Source organism: Oryctolagus cuniculus, chromosome 17 (genome assembly GCF_964237555.1).
Source record: "Oryctolagus cuniculus chromosome 17, mOryCun1.1, whole genome shotgun sequence".
Lineage (NCBI taxonomy): Eukaryota > Metazoa > Chordata > Mammalia > Lagomorpha > Leporidae > Oryctolagus > Oryctolagus cuniculus.
The window spans coordinates 22264265-22280408 of record NC_091448.1 but is presented as its reverse complement, the minus strand read 5'-3'; the positions used below and the strand labels follow the sequence as shown (position 1 = coordinate 22280408).

Genomic DNA, 16144 nt, shown 5'->3' with positions numbered 1-16144 from the left:
GCATTCCAGTATAGGATGAGAGCTTCCAAATCCACAGCTTACACCACTGTGCCAGAATACCTGGTCCCCTGCTGTTTCTAGAGTGGGATGGAAGTTTACCTTAGACACTGTCCTTGATATGGGTGAGCAGTTGAACTTATGGGGAGCTCGCTTTCATTTTGGGTATCACAAATCCTCACAGATCATGACACATCATAAAATGACAGATGGGGCTCCCACACCATTTGGTGGTTCTGCTACAGCCATAGCACCCTAACTTTCTTGACCCTCACCTTGTAAGTCTTGTCAGTTTGCTTCTCTTCTCCCCGCCAGGGTGATGGAGTTACAGACCCAGTCTCCTGGGGTCATGCAGAGAATGCCAACCAATGTTGAGGGTGGGTTACTGGCAGGAGGAATGAAAGTGTTAAGATGCTTCCCCCTCACCCTGCGCCTTGCTTCCCTAGGCCTGTGGTTAGTTCCCATTGCTGTCGCTGTTGCCCTGGTAACCAGCTCAGCAAGAAGGAACTCGAGCTCAGTAAAGCCCCCAGGTTCTCTGCCCCCCCCCCCCCCGCCTCCCTGTAGGCCAAAAGGAGGATAGTGTGAGGGGCAGAGACAGATCAGCCTTAGGTGGCCCTGACAGTTGCCTCTGGAAGCCCATGGTGCTGGTCACTCAAGCGCTTCAGGCCTGCATCAGGATTATTCATACCACCCTGCCTTCCCCTTTATCCCTTCTATGATAGAATGCAGGTATCCTGCTGCCCTTCCTCCCCCTTGGGGGGGAGCACACGGGCCTACTACATTGTTAGTGATAGAACAGCCAAGACTTAGAATCCCAAAGTCATCTCCCAGCATCTAACCCACTTGAGTTGGGTTGTCTGGGCAGTGATTTTCAACCTTGGCTATTTGAATCAACTGGGGAGCCCTTGAGAAATGCCACAGGCCTTGGCCTTGCCTCAGAGGTCTGACTTAATTGACCTTGGGTGTGGCCTGGGCATCAGTATTTCTGCAGAGCTTTGTGTGACTCTAGTCTGAGGTGAAGGTGGAAACCACTGGCCTGGGAGGACCATAACCTGATGCTGGCTCTCCCTTGATTCAGGGTCTTGGACTTAAGCTCAGTCCCTGTCTGATATCCTCAACAAGTTGGAGGGGTGGGGTACTGGGGTTGTGTTCCCCAAATTCTAGTTTCCAAAAGCCTGTCAGCCCATTTTATTTCCAGCCCCCACATCCTCCACACTCCCCAATTCTTCGCCCTTCCTAACCGACGATCCCAAATCCTGCCCAGAGAGGAGGTTACCAAGGCAACCAGCTTAATCTGGTAACTGTGGCATGTGCTGGGAGAGAAACTCCCCTCTTCCCATTTGGTTCATAAAATGCTGCCTGGAGAGCTCCAAGCCACTCCAACCAGTGTCCCCTTTCCACCCTAGGGATAGTGTCCACTAAAGGGAGCCCAGGAAGACTTATGCTCAGGTCCCTAATCCTGCTTCTTAACCCAAATTGTGTTCTCTTTACTGTTCCCTTTCCAAATCCACAGACAGATGGGTGTGCAAAGCCTTCTTTCTGTGAACACATGCTCTAGCACACACGTGACCAGGCATGCACATTGACACATGTGTACACACCCTGTTCAGTTCTACCACCACTCCCAGCCATTAGCATTCCTGTGCTTGCCTGGCTGGTTCACAGTAAACAGGGGTGGGGCATTGTCCAGGGAGCCACAACCCGGCCAGAACCAGGTGCCACTCCCTCACCTTGTAAGCCTCTCCGAGTGTATTCATGCTGAGTGAACATTTCCCCTCCTGAGGCAGTGTAGCAGTGTACCCTTAAGGGACAGATGGCCCTTGGCCTGAGAATTCTTCAGATTGCTAATTTGGCACCACTTCTCCAACTCCATGGCTACGTACACTCAGCTCTTTGATGTTGGCAGTTCTGGGACTTGTCACCCATCCCCGTGGCCCTGCTTGCTTTTGCTGTCAGCTGGGCTCCTCCCCCACTGCCTACCATCTTCTCACCCCAAGCAGACCTGCTGCAACCTGCTGTGCCCTACCTGGCTCCTACCTACCTGTCAGTACCTGCCTCACAGGCCAGGCCTGCACCACCCAGTGAGCCCTACCGGAGCGGGCAGATGGGCATCGCCCCCAGTGCTGATGTTAGTGCACTCAAGAGGCTCTCCCAGCCCCTCTCACAAAGGTGCTGTCTTCATAGGCCTCACCTGGTACAGACAGCCAAGTCAGAGTGTGCAGACCACAGACCTATCCTGGTTCTTTGAAATGATGCTAAGAGACCCAGAAATTCCCCGAGCCGACAATTCCTCTCCATCGGTAAATCACTCTCACTTAGACCCTTAATTTTTGCGACTGTCGGAACCCAAGCCCTTTAAGATTTCCCTCGCGATCAGCCGCGGCGCCCTAGTTCAAGCCTCGCGCGGCCCAGAGGGCGGGCCCAGGAAGAGCCGGGGCGGGGACTGGGCGGGGACTCGGGAGGGGGCGCGGTCTCAGTTCTGCCACCTTCCCCCCGGCCAGGAGCGCAGCCGCCGCCGCCGCGTCCTCTCAGCTTTGCGCTGCGCCCGCTGCTTCTGCCGCCGCAGCCCCGGCCCAGGAGCGCAGAGCTCGGGACGCCGGCCCCACAGCCTGCCCACCATTCGGACGCGCGCCGGCCGCGGCGACATGGGGGGCTGCTGAGAGCGGACGTTTTTCTCTCTGGCACCACCTACGGCCACTGGCCTCTGGCCTCTGGCCAGCAAGCCTCGGGCACCTCTGGACCCCAGTCCGGCGCCTGGCACGGCCCTCCGTTCTGCTCCTCCGGCTCTGAGCATCGTGTCCCCGCCCCCCCCCCCCCCGCGCCTGGGACACCTGGGTCCCCCGGCGGCCCCTAGGAGAGGGGCGGGGGGGGGCATGAAGCCACTGGAGAAATTTTTGAAGAAGCAGACGTCGCAACTGGCCGGGCGAACGGTGGCGGGAGGTCCCGGCGGGGGTCCGGGGAGCTGCGGTGGGCCCGGAGTGGGTGGGGGATCCGGCGGGGGCAGCGGTCTGACCGGGGGACCGCGGCCACTGCAGCGGCGGCAGAGCGTGTCGCGCCTGCTTCTCCCAGCTTTCCTCCGGGAGCCCCCCGCCGAGCCGGAGCTGGAGCCGCCAGCCGAGGAGGAAGCGGGAGAGCTGGCGGGGGTCGCGGAGGAGCCGGGCAGCGGGGGACCCTGTTGGCTGCAGCTCGAGGAGGTGCCAGGCCCTGGGCCGCTCGGGGGCGGGGGTCCCTTGCGCTCCCCGTCCTCGTACTCCTCGGATGAGCTGTCCCCGGGAGAGCCCCTAACTCCGCCGCCCTGGGCCCCCCTGGGCGCCCCCGAGCGGCCGGAGCATCTTCTGCACCGGGTTCTGGAGCGGCTGGCTGGAGGGGCCACCAGGGACAGCGGCGCATCAGGTAAGGAGTGAGCGGCTCGTCCAGCCCGGAGCAGGGGGCTTGCCCGGGCTTCCTCTTCCTCGCCCTTGGAGAGTGGGGGTGGCGCTGTGAGGGTCCTCCGGAGCGGGGCGGGCCTAGCTGAGGCACGGACCCCTGGCGGACGGGAGGCCGCCCTGCCCACCTCCCTCTCTGTAGCAGGGAGAAGCAGCGGAGCCGCTCTCCTTAAACCACCCTTGCTTTCCCCTGCGCCTTTGAGCTACGGAAACCCGTGGGGTCCCTGATGTTGATCCCCTCCTCCCGTGGCCCCAAATTAGGGCTTGACATTACTAAAATGGCAGCTGCCCAGCACAGCCCGTGCCACCCTGCAGTGGGGTGCCCCAGCCCTGAGAAACCCATCCCGAGTCCCTGACTCTGCCTATAAGCCCCAGAGCAGGCGCTGGCCCACTCATGGGGGGCGGGGGGACAGTGCCCCACCAGCACAGGATCTCGGCTGCCTTTTGGGGTTGAGCAAAGGATGCATTGTCCTTAGCAGTTTGGTGGGGGAAGATAGGGTTCTCCCGGATGGCCTGGGATGTCTGTGAGGGAAGAGGTGGCTGTCGGGCAGCATCAGGGCTCAGCCCTGGCCAGAGGGGAGTGAGCCTCTCCAGCTCCCACCCTTCTGGTGGCTGCAGGCCTCAGCACACGGCCTCTTTAAAAAATAAGAACCACACCCTGAGAGGCTTAGTCCCTAAACGATGATGCGATGATGCTCGTTCACCATTCCCCACCAGCACCCCTTCCAGGGGCCTTTGAGGAAACCAAGGCCCCAGATTGCTGGCTGAAGACCTAGGAATCTTGAGGTCTAGCTCCAGGCATTGCACTAAGCCCAGGGAGGGTCTGAGGTTGGGCCCTAAAGATGGGTGGCTTCACCCTTGGCTCTCGGACATCGGCGGGGAACCCCAGCTTCAGTGTGAGGAGTAGGGTGCCGCTCCCCTAGATTTTCAAAGCCTGGGCCCTGTCCTTTGCTCAGGCTGTAGTTGCCCTGGGGAGCTGACACCTTTCGGATTTAATTAGAGAAATATCAGACACACACACAGCTCTCCTAACCATAACTTCCCGCCTACACCACACACCCTGTGTCTTTATGACACATTCCCTAGGGAGGCTGCACGTTGGACCAGCGCCTGCCTGGGGAGAGACAGATGCCAAACTGTAGCCCCCATAGCAGCATCTCCCCCACTCTGCCCCATGTTCCTCTTCCTTTGCTCTGGCTTCTCTCTCCTGCGAGATAAAATGTTCTAGAAAGGATGCTGGGCAGCCTGGCCCTGGTCCTCATCTCTGGAGCCGGCGCTCAGGGCTACAGGCTCCCTGACTAATTTAGGAACAGGGCAGTGTAGCTGAGCAGAGAAGAAAAGGGGGAGACAGGTGCTCTTTCCCCTTCTACAGGGGCTTCAAGCCACAAACTGCTCAGTGTGCCCTGGAGTGAGATTCCTGAATTCATTGTCACCCATATTATCTGGCCTGGCAGGCAGGAGCCCCAGAAGCTGGTTTGGGAAACCTCAGACCAGTCCCAGAGTGAATGCAACTCGGGTTGACCTGCTGCTCCCCAGTGTGACCCGTGTTCTCAAGCCATCTCCGTGTTGTCCAGGGTGTGTCGGAGGAGGGGACTCCAAACCTAGTCAGAACCTTTCAGAGGTTCAAGCCACCCATCTGATCACCAGCTTCGAACCTGGCAAAAAAGACCAGGCAAAAAAGTTCAAAGACCGCGGAGGAGTCTGGGTTCTTATTCCAGCTCCGGGCAGGTGCCTCCCAGCTCTCGGCCTCGGTTTCTCACTTGTGAAATGAAATAGTTGAAACAGATCATTCCTATGTTGCGTCTTCACCTCCAGCGTCATGACTAGAGTTGGAGGCTCAGAGCTGTTGAGCTGAGGGTGGTCAGAAGCCCTGGTTTTGTCCTGGAGCAGGGCCTGGGGCCCTGGCCCTAATCTGTCCTGGCGAGGACACCTGGCTCCCGCCCTGCGCCCTGCCTGTCTGTGTGTGCCAGGCGGCCCTGCCCCACCCCAGGGCTGGCTGCAAGTCAGGGCGACCTTGTACCCGGCTGACTAGCCGAACCAGGCCCAGACGGGTGTGGAGGGGAAAAGGGAGGTGAGTGGAACCCCTCCCCTCCACCCTTCCATCGTTAACCCTTCCATCTCTGGACACCCAGAGGACACAGCGTTTCTATTTAAAAGCTCTGGGATGTGAGAGAGATGGCAGTCACTCTTGGGGCGCATTCCCATCTGCCTGTTAGGGAGTAGGGAGGGTAGGAAAAAGGGCTACGCATGGACCACACGCACACTGACCCTAACCTCTTTGTCTAGAGGCCCTTCTGTGGGCTGACTACCTCTTCCAGGCAGATCTCAAGCATGGGGTTTTGTCAGACCAACTCCCCACATATCCTGAAGACAAGTGCTCATGGCCATCAAAGGCGCCCCCCCAATCCCTCCAGCTGCCTTGGCAGCTGTCAACCCCACCCCCGCAGCGGCTGCCCCACACGTGTGTGTGTGTGTGTGTGTGTGCGCGTGCGCATGTGCCGTGCGTGACAGGGCAGGTGGCTGGGGCTCCAGCCTGGCTAAAGAGAACTCACCCTGGGAGGGAAGAGGAGGGGGGTGCAGGGCTTCCGGCTTGGTCATGGAGATGCCCGCCTGACACGTGTGCTGCCCTTGATCTCTGCAGATATCCTGCTAGATGACATCGTCCTCACACACTCGCTCTTCCTCCCAACGGAGAAATTCCTGCAGGAGCTCCACCAGTAATATCCTTTTGTGGAGATGTAAGAGGGGAGCTCAGGAGGGCATCCGAGCCCTCCACCTCACGTGTGACGCCAGAACCCAAACTCTCCCCTGGAAAATACACCCAGATCTGACCTCCTGGGGCCCCAGTTTCCACTTCTGTAAAATGGAGGTAACAGCACCTACCCTGCTCACCTGGGGAGCTGCTGCAACGGTGAACCTGGGAGCACGCGTGGGAGAGCTGTGGGGCTGCAGAGCCCCATGCAAATGTAAGGTGTTATTAGGCCATGAAGGGTGCCTCTCTCCCCCACTGAATTATTGCTCTGCACATCTGGTTGCCCAGGGAGTCATCACAGGGTCTGATGTAAACACCACGCCACAGCTGTGCTTCTCTCAGTAGGGCCTGCTAGAGACAGGCCACTGTCTGGGCTATTCATAGGGTCTCACAGAGGCATGGGGCCTCTCACTGAGTTATTTTAGGACCTGACTGGAAAAGTCAAGGCCATGAAGCAGAAGGGCACAGGCTCTCGTGGAAACATCAGGCCGTACGGTGAGGTGTAGTCAGGTTTGTGGTCAGCTCCCCTGGCCTCTTTCTGTCCCACAGTGATGTCTAGGCTGAGGGTCAGCCAGAGGTCGGGTGGGTTCTGACAGAGCCTCCCCAGGTGAAAATGTAACAGGTAGCGCTGGATGTGGCCAAGGGCGTGCCATGGCCGCCTGGGCTAGGACAGGAAGGATTCTGGGCTCCAGGACCCTGCACCCATTTCCCTGGCCCCAGGCAGCTCTCAAGAATATTCAGGGGGCAGTTTAGCCTCCCATCTCCCTTTCCCTACAGGTCTGCCTGCCAGGACTTTTTCTTAACTTAGGGGTCAGCTTCGTTCGAGCAGGGGGCGTGGAGGGCAGAGAGGGGCTGGGCCGGAAGCAGGCCTGTCTAGCTATGCTCCTCCACTTCCTGGACACCTTCCAGGGCCTGCTGCAAGAGGAAGAGGGGGCCGGCCACATCATCAAGGTGGGCCTGGGAGAAGAGACGGCGGGCGAGCAGGCTGTCAGCTCTGCGAGGGGGGCCCTTGGCAGCAGCCACACTCCTCAAACCGGGTGTCTCCCCGGAAACAAGAGGTGCGGGGGGCCACTGCTTATGTGGTTCTTCCAGGCTGCTAGACAGGGAGAGCCTGCCCCAGTCCTCGCAGGGAGAGGTCCTTGGGACGAGACCCCTACCCTCATCTTCTCTGTCCTCCTCTCCCCAGGACCTGTACCTGCTAATTATGAAAGATGAGTCCCTTTACCAGGACCTCCGAGAGGACACACTGAGGCTGCACCAGCTTGTGGAGACGGTGGAGCTGAAGTGAGGGGGCGCGGGCTGAGGGAGGGGGCAGCAGGGAAGTCCTCCGAGTTCTTCTGTTACCCAGGCTGCCTCTGGCCTCTGGCCCCAACATGGTTTTATAGCAACCCCCTTTCTCTTACGGAAGGGGAGCCCACGGCACTGTGTACAGTTGGTTTGTTTAGTCCATTCGCCTTTCCATGTGTCTGTTGATCCACGGGTGTCCTAGTAAACATTTAATTCCGAGCATGGCAGGAGAAGGAGCCCTGAGGGGTAGCTTGTGCTGATAGCCGTGGTGTAAACTCTCCCACCGTGGCCAATTTCAGGCCACCAAGAGAACATCACTGAACACGGAGTCAGGGGGAGATGCACAGTAGTGGGCTGTTACGTAGGAGTTCCACCAGACACACAGGCACACATAAAGAGCCTCAGAGGCACCGACGACAGTGACGTGTGGTACAATAACTAGGACACTACCCTTTTCTAATCATCCATTTGATCATAAGTTTGTAAAACACACACACACATACACCTGTATTTTTTTTTTCATGGTTGTGTTTAGAAACCAGTTGGCGAAATCCCCAGCAGCGTCACAGTCTGTTCTCGTGAGCCAGTGTGAGCTGGCTCCATCCATCCCTCTGCCCCTGTGGTTTCCTTCCCCTCCGTCCCCACTGCCAGAACCCTTGCTTAGGCCTCATGATCTCTCACCTGGGTTGTTGTTGCCACAGCCCCTTACTCAGGGCTTCAGCTTGGGGTCTCGTGTGCTTTGTCCTTTCTCTCCCTTCTCTGGACTGATAGGAGAGAGATCTTTCAAACTTACGTAAACCACGCCATCACACTCCTGTTCCCAGAGCATCCATGCTCCCACGGCCACCAGGCTCACCCCTCCCTCTCTGCCTTCTGCTGATCCTTCTCTCCCACCCCCCACCCGTGACACTTCCTGTGACACCCACCGTTCCCAACATCTTGCTCCCATCATCCAGCCCAGAATGCCCTCCTCCCTACCCCTCTCTTCCTGCCATCCTTCAAGGCCCAGGTCAAATGTGATCTCTTCTCCATGAAAGCTTCCCGGACCCTCCTTTTAGGAAGGACTTTCTCCTTCCCCCACATCAACATCCCCTCCCTGTGCCTCTGTTCTCTCACCGCCACCTCCTGCCTTGTGTTAGAAGTAGCTGTGTGTGTGTCTGTCTCCCTCCCAGACTGTGAAATCCTGGTTGGCAAAATTCAGCAAACAGCTGACAACCTGCCACCTATCATGTGCCCAGCGGTGTGCTAGGCCCTTGAGGCTGAAAAAAAAAAAAAAAAAAAAAAAAAAAAAAAAAAAAAAACCTCTGAAAGAATCAATCCCAGTCCTCAAATGCTCTATGCTTGTAGCAAATAACACATGGACATGAGCAAATATTATCCCAATGTTCTACAGCAGTTGAGGCCAAGAAGTGAGCCATCCTGGAGGGGGTGGAGTGGTCAGAGAAGAATTCATGGAAAAGGTGGCATTTGATTTAGGTCACTTGGACAGTTGTCCCCCACTGGCCGGTGTCTGCTCTCGTGACCCCCTTAACCACCTCTGAAACTGGAGCTGGTGCATCCTTGACCCAGTTCTGATATCCCTGCCTGATGCTGCCTGCCTGGCACTGCGCATGCCCAGCAGGGCTTGCTGAGGCCTGGCTGTGTCCATGCCAGGATTCCAGAGGACAGCCAGCCACCCAGCAAGCAGGTGAAACCCCTCTTCCGTCACTTCCGCCGGATAGACTCCTGTCTGCAGACCCGAGTGGCCTTCCGGGGCTCTGATGAGAGTGAGTGTGGGCGTGATGAGGGGCAGGGCTTCTGGAGTGGCTCAGGCAGACAGGTGGGGTCCCTGGGTCTTGGGCGCCCTCAGTGGGGCCTCCCTGGTAGTCGACCCAACCCCTTTCATAGCGTAAAGGTCTCCTGCCACTCTGCCCTCTGGTGAAAAACCGCTTTCCTGCCCAGTTTTCTGCCGGGTCTACATGCCCGACCACTCCTACGTGACCATCCGCAGCCGCCTCTCAGCGTCTGTGCAGGACATCCTGGGCTCTGTGACGGAGAAACTGCAGTACTCGGAGGAGCCCGCGGAGCGGGAGGAGTCCCTCATCCTGGTAGCTGTGGCCTCCTCGGGAGGTGAGTGAGGCTCAGCAAGAGCTGGGCTGGGGGCGTCCGGGGGAGAGAAACTCGCAAGCTCGGGGTCTTGGGTAAAGACTGAGTTCTAGGCCCTTGCCACTCAAAGTGTGGTCCTTGGACCAGCCTCAGGTGCACCTGGGAGCTTGTTCAAAACACAGCCTCTCTGACCCACACCAGACCTGTCAGATCACAGTCTGAATTGGAACAGGCCCCTTCAGGGATTTCTCTGTGCATTACAGGCTGGGAGCCCTGGTCTCCAATCCTTAGGTTGCAATCCAGGTACTGCCTCTCACTCCCCTGAGGACTGTGTCCTGATCCTTTAACCTCCCTGAACACCTGAGGCATTACTTTTATTTTTTTTTAAGATTTATTTATTTATTTGAAAGACAAAGAGACAGAAAGGTAAGGAGAGACGATAAGAGAGAAAGAGAGAGAGAGAATCTTGCATCCACTGGTTCACTCCCCAAATGGTCCCAGTGGCCAGACTGAAGCCAGGAGCTTCTTCCGGGTCTCCTCCATGGGTGGCAGGGCCCCAAGCACTCGGGCTGCCTTCCAGGCATGTCAGCAGGAAGCTGGATCAGAAACAGAGCAGCTGGGACTCAAACTGGTGCTCCAATATGGGATGCTGGCATTGCAGGCGTCCTAGGCAACAGCTTAATCCGCTGCACCCCATGCTACATTTTTCAAGCTAAAGACACAGGGTGAGCCTCCAGCCCCTGTAAGAAGGTAGCCATGTAGGTGCAGCCTCATTTTCCTATAAGAAAAAACAACAACAGGCCGGTGCCGTGGCTCAATAGACTAATCCTCCACCTGTGGCACTGGCACACCAGGTTCTAGTCCCGGTTGCCCCTCTTCCTGTCCAGCTCTCTGCTATGGTCCAGGAGTGCAGTGGAGGATGGTCCAAGTCCTTGGGCCCTGCACCCGCATGGGAGACCAGGAGAGGCACCTGGCTCCTGCCTTCGGATCAGCGTAGTCCGCTGGCCACATTGGCCATTGAGGGGGTCAACGAACGGAAAAGGAAGACCTTTCTCTCTGTCTCTCTCTCTCACTATCCACTCTGCCTGTCCAAAAAAAAAAAAAAAAAAAACCTTCCTTGGGCAAATTCCAGATGCACATGGCATTCGCTGGCGATAACCTGGGGGTCCTTAGTTTAGAATGGTGAGCAGGGGCCTCGGAGTCTCAGGCTGGGATGGCCACGGAGGGTGTCAGAGGGTGCAGGTGGCGGTGCTGCCGCTGAGCGGCCGGCTCTCCTGCAGAGAAGGTCCTTCTCCAGCCCACTGAGGACTGCGTTTTCACCACGCTGGGCATCAACAGCCACCTGTTTGCCTGTACCCGGGACAGCTATGAAGCCCTGGTGAGAACGTCACAAGGCCGTGGGGAGAGCAAGGGCTGCGGGTGGGGGCGGGTGGGCACAGTCTGTCACCCTGCCATCCCAAGCCCAGTCCCCTAAGCCCCTGCCTGCCCCCAGGTGCCTCTCCCCGAGGAGATCCAGGTGTCCCCTGGAGACACGGAGATCCACCGAGTGGAGCCGGAGGATGTTGCCAACCACCTTACAGCCTTCCACTGGGAGCTGTTCCGCTGTGTGCACGAGGTGGGGACGGAGGGAGGCAGGGGCTGGGTGGGGGCCTGGAGGAGGAAACGCTCCAGATGGTTCCCCAGCAGCTTGCCCTTGACCAGTGCATGGCTGTGACCGCTAAGCCCTCATCCCACATCTGAAAAAATGGCAGAAGGAGAGACCCCATAGCGGAGTGGTTCAGGGCCCAAGTGCTACTTACACAGCACCACATTCAGGGCTAGTGTCTTTAAAATATTCACTATTAAGGAAGTAAAATAAGGTAGCAACCACAGTTAGACGGTTGTAGACGGTTGTCTTGAGGCTAAGCCAGCCTTTAGCAAGAGCCCAGCACCAGGTGCCCCTGGATGGAAGAGGATCCTTCATGCTGGGTCTTTGCTTGCCCCTTCTCGGTTGCATCCCGTCCTGTCCACGCTTTCCTGGTTCCCACCCGTGGCGCCCCCTGGCCTCCTGCCTTTGCCTCTCCACTGCCCCGCGCTGCCCGCCACTCGGATCGGCCGCCGTGCGCGCAGCTGGAGTTCGTGGACTACGTGTTCCACGGGGAGCGCGGCCGCCGGGAGACGGCCAACCTGGAGCTGCTGCTGCAGCGCTGCAGCGAAGTCACGCACTGGGTGGCCACCGAGGTGCTGCTCTGCGAAGCCCCGGGCAAGCGCGCGCAGCTGCTCAAGAAGTTCATCAAGATCGCAGCCATGTGAGGGCGGCGGGGGCGGCGGCGGTGGGCGCGGGGCGCGCGGGCCGGACCGCGGGGCCGAGCCCACGCCGCCTGACCCCGCCTCCCGCCCCCACAGCTGCAAGCAGAACCAGGACCTGCTCTCCTTCTACGCGGTGGTCATGGGGCTGGACAACGCCGCCGTCAGCCGCCTGCGGCTCACCTGGGAGGTGAGGAGGCGTCCGGCGACTGCGGCAGGCCCCCGGGGAGCCTTTGTGGCAGCTGGAGGGAGGCGCCCTCTTGTGGCAGCTGCGATCCTGGGGCACACAGCTTGGCCAAGGGCCCCTGGCTCTGTGTGAGTTGGGGCAGAGCTGGGCGCACGAGGCTCTTGCCCGGGTGGCAGCCGCGGGTGTAGGAGTTGCGCTGGGTCTCAGCCAGCACTCACTGGGTTGCGCGGCACCTGCATAAGCAAAGGTCTTGTTTTCCATTGGTCCGGGCTGCTTGCGGCTTTCCCAGCAGCCTCCCAGACCCTACCTGACATGCAAGCCCTGTCAGCAGCCGCGCTCAGACATGCCTTCTCTTCCCTCGCACCCGCTGCAGAAGCTGCCGGGGAAGTTCAAGAACTTGTTCCGCAAATTCGAGAACCTCACAGTGAGTGCCCTTGGACTTGCACCCCAGAGCCCTTCTGTTCCTATGAACTCTTCCTCAAGCCCCGCCCCTTCCCTCCAGTGCCGGGAGGGAAAGAGAGAGGATTGCTCCCTTGTTTTCCCAGCCAGACTCCCATAGGCACCCCTGTCTGACTGGAGGTGTAGGAAGATGATGGAGGGAGTGGGGAACACCCTGGGGTACTGGGCCCCATCTGCCCCTTGACCCCTGTTCTGTGGAATGCTAGGACCCCTGCAGGAACCACAAAAGCTACCGCGAAGTGATCTCCAAAATGAAGCCCCCTGTCATTCCCTTTGTGCCTCTGATCCTCAAAGGTGAGAGAGTGGCTCCCAGGGGTGGCTCTTCTGTCCCCCACCGCGCTTCTCCCATGCCCAGGGGAGGGCAGGGGTCCCTGGGGGCAGTGGAGGCCTTTGAACCTGCTCTCTTATCGCTTGGTTCTCTCCCCATGCGCTAGACCTGACATTCCTGCATGAGGGGAGTAAGACCCTTGTAGACGGCTTGGTGAACGTTGAGAAGCTGGTGAGTGGCCCCATCAACCCAGCCACACACACCCCCATCTCCACTCACCTCCCCCAAAATAGCGGCCTTCCTCCGTGGTGGCCAGCTTGCCAGACAGCGCTCCCAGCTGCCTCCCTGGTGCCATCACTGTGGCAACCCACCCACGGTGGCAAAGCTGACAGGCCGCCGGGGGCAACTCCATCTCCCTCCCACCTGCCACCCTCTTCCACCCTCTCCCTTGGTCCTTCAGAGCACCTCCGGAATTGGGGGTGGGGAGTGGAGGGAATGAAACCAACTCATCTCTTTTCACCTCCTAGCATTCAGTGGCTGAGAAAGTGAGGACAATCCGTAGATACCGGAGCCGGCCCCTCTGTGAGTCTGTGTTGCAGGGGGAGCTTTGCCTGGCAGGGGCGGGGGGTGGTGCTCAGGGGAGCATGCACTGCTCAGGCATTGGCCTCCTGGAGGCCCCTCCTGCCTAACCTCTGTCCCTCTGCCCATTGCGATTGCAGAGGAAGGAGGGAGGGGAGGGAGCCCACCGCCTCTCTCTCCCGCCTTGTACGCAGGCCTGGACATGGAGGCGTCCCCCCATCACCTGCAGACCAAGGCCTATGTGCGCCAGTTCCAGGTCATCGACAACCAGAACCTCCTCTTCGAGCTCTCCTACAAGCTGGAGGCTAACAGTCAGTGAGCACGCAGAAGCTGTCGCTCCCACGCCCGCCGGGCTCTGGGGGCAGCTGGCACTCAGGCACTTTGCTCGATATCCCGACCCACAGTTGGACCTCCTCCCCACCCCACAGGAAGAGCTGGACGGACCGCCCCTAAGCCCCCAAGCCTGTCCTTCCTGCGGAAGCCCTCACCCCCTGCCCCGTTCAACCACGCGTGGCAGCAGCCCTGCACAAGGTGGCAGGGACCCCCTCCTCCGGCCCTCCCATTGAGGACAGTTCCGGGGAAGGAGTTCCGGCTATGGGTGCCTCTCAGAGCAGGCCTGTGGCAGCGCTGGCTGGCCTTCGTCTCCACCAGCTGTCCGGCTCCGCTGGTCAGGGCTGCGAGCCCCTGGAACACGACGTCACCCTGTGTGTGTGTGTGTGTGTGTGTGTGTATCCGCACCCCCTTTTAGGGAACAGGAGCGTGTCTGGTACTTGAGGGAGCGTACTGTGTGTGCTGGGGGAGATTTCCTTCTGTTTGGTGCTACCCTTGTCTGCCGTGCCCCTGGGACCAGGCAGGTACTCCCCCACCCCGCCACTCCCTGCCAGCCTCCTCCTGCTGCCCTGCAAGCCCAGTCTTGTGGGCCAAGCGGCTCCCCAGGGCAGGGAGCAGCAGCAGGTGGGCGGGGCTCCCATCAGTCCTTGCGAGCCCCCCCTCAGGCCTCCTGAAGGTCCCTGATGGGTAAAAGATGCTCAGGGAAACACGGGCCTCTCTGCCAGTAGCACGGTCCCTCTGCCTGGCAGTAGGGTACAGCAGTATCAGGAGCCTGTCGCCCTCACTCCTACTTTTTCCACTGCTAGGGAGGGAGTTGCTTGCTTGTGTCTGATGCCAAGAGTGTGGTCTTTGCTCTTCTCCCTTCCCAACTCCCCCTTTGTCCCCCCCACAGAGTGGGGGTGGGGCGGATCCATGTTCCTGGGGCAGGCAGCTCCCCCCCCCCCCAGAAGTGGGGGATGGCAGAGACCTTGCAGAACACTGGAGTCTGCCGAGGCCTTGATTACCTCTCTGTCTCCCCTCCCCCTCCCCCTCCCATCGTGGGCCTCTAGGGTTGAGGGGTGCAGGGCTCCTGGCAGCTACTGGGTGAGGTTCCTGGTGCAGCCTCACCCTTCGTTCTGGCACCCCCTCTTTCCCTTCTGAAGAAGCCGCAGCAAGAGCAGCTGGGCTCCACTCTGAGGGTTGTATATATTTTGTATCCAAAGCTCTGGAATTGTACATTTATTTTTTAAACCTCAAAGAGGGAAAGAGCCTTGTATCATATGTAAAAAGTGTATCATAGGCTACATTGTACAGTCCCTTCTACCCCGCAGTCTGTTTTGTCTACAGACAGGCGCTGTGTCCAGCCCCCTGCAGTCCTCGCAGTGCCCATGGCCCCTCCTGCTCTCTGCCTCTTCCCTGCAACTGCGATGCATCTCCTCTCCCTGCAGCCCCAGACTCCGCCCCTTCGTCCTGACCCCTCTCAGCAGCTTCTCGATCCCGCTCCCTTGAGCCCCCTCAAATCCTGAGACCTGCTGGCCCAGTCTTGGCTGCTGCTTGCCCCTAGCCTTGATGCCTGTCCTACCGCCTCCCAGGGCCCCCACTCCCTACCCCACCCCTGCCCCTGCCCCCTGCCCCACAGCTTTACCAGAGTGAACTGTGTGTATTGTACAGGTTGTCCTTGCACACACTGCTGGCTGGAGAAGCAGCCGATAAAGCCTATGAATCAACGTGCCTGCTCTTCTCCATTCTGCTTCTTTGAGGCTGGGGAAGGGGAGAAGGGGGAGAGGGGCTGGCCTCCCGATGCTCAGGGCCAGCTTGCAGGGCTGTTCTGGAGTGACCTTGGCCATGTGGTGAGAGGAAAGCATGTCAGCATCACAGACGTGTCCCTAAGTGCCTGCAACCTGGCAGAGTACGCACCTTTGTTTGGGTTGCATAAACAGGTGATCATTTTAATTCTAACTTAGGGCGAGAAAGAAAGAGGGAGCAGAACTGGTACCCTAACCAGGTCTGTCTGCTGCAGACAGCATGCAAGTTCCCACAACCAATACTTCCACTTCCACTAAGATAGGAGGCACAGAGAACCTAGCATTAGGCTCTAATAGCAGTCTAAGCTCCAGTGACGTCAGAGATCAAATAGCTACCCGGGAGCCCTTGATCTTCACCGGTCCTGGGTCTGTTCCTCCCTTAATCTCTCACTCACCTAGGTTTCCAAGACAAAACCCAGGATTCACCCTAGATGCCTCTTTCCTCCTATCCTCGCCGATCACGTTAGCCAGGCCCATTGGCTACAGTTCTAGATCGTATCCTGCTCAGTCCACTTCTCTGTGACCACCCGCATCCAGGCCTTCCTGTCTTCCCTGGATGACTACACTGGCCTCCCACCAGGTCCCCTAGCTTCCTCTCTCCAACCCAGCCCGCCTCACTACCAGTTGAGTTGTCAGATTGCAACCAGGGTGGTGCGGGGTGAGCATTTGTCCTAGAGGTTAAGAAACCCATATCTCATACCAAGC

At 58.8% G+C, this 16144-nt stretch overlaps 1 protein-coding gene across 3 annotated transcripts; it reads left to right on the top strand.

Annotated features, from left to right (window-relative positions):
• The first annotated feature begins 2478 nt into the window (after positions 1-2478).
• RAPGEFL1 (Rap guanine nucleotide exchange factor like 1) lies at positions 2479-15366 on the top strand. 3 transcript variants are annotated; one of them, XM_051825660.2, is made up of 15 exons: positions 2479-3390; positions 6064-6142; positions 6990-7125; positions 7361-7458; positions 9115-9227; positions 9403-9570; positions 10827-10924; positions 11039-11161; positions 11656-11834; positions 11932-12022; positions 12312-12443; positions 12685-12772; positions 12913-12977; positions 13274-13328; positions 13520-15366. In XM_051825660.2, the coding sequence occupies exons 1-15, from the start codon at positions 2871-2873 to the stop codon at positions 13642-13644; spliced, it is 2070 nt and encodes a 689-aa protein (XP_051681620.1). In that variant the 5' UTR covers positions 2479-2870; the 3' UTR covers positions 13645-15366. The 3 variants fall into 3 exon arrangements, with proteins under 3 accessions (XP_051681620.1, XP_051681619.1, XP_051681621.1); XM_051825659.2 differs by having other exon boundaries at positions 12309-12443; XM_051825661.2 differs by having other exon boundaries at positions 2480-3390; positions 12393-12443.
• The last annotated feature ends 778 nt before the right edge of the window (positions 15367-16144 follow it).

Excerpts from the sequence above, each read along its gene's own strand:
- RAPGEFL1 (XM_051825659.2), top strand. The coding sequence starts at position 2,871 with ATGAAGCCACTGGAGAAATTTTTGAAGAAGCAGACGTCGCAACTGGCC. Across the intron at positions 9,228-9,402 it reads CTTCCGGGGCTCTGATGAGA|TTTTCTGCCGGGTCTACATG; the intron begins GTGAGTGTGGGC and ends TTTCCTGCCCAG. Across the intron at positions 12,444-12,684 it reads GCAAATTCGAGAACCTCACA|GACCCCTGCAGGAACCACAA; the intron begins GTGAGTGCCCTT and ends GTGGAATGCTAG.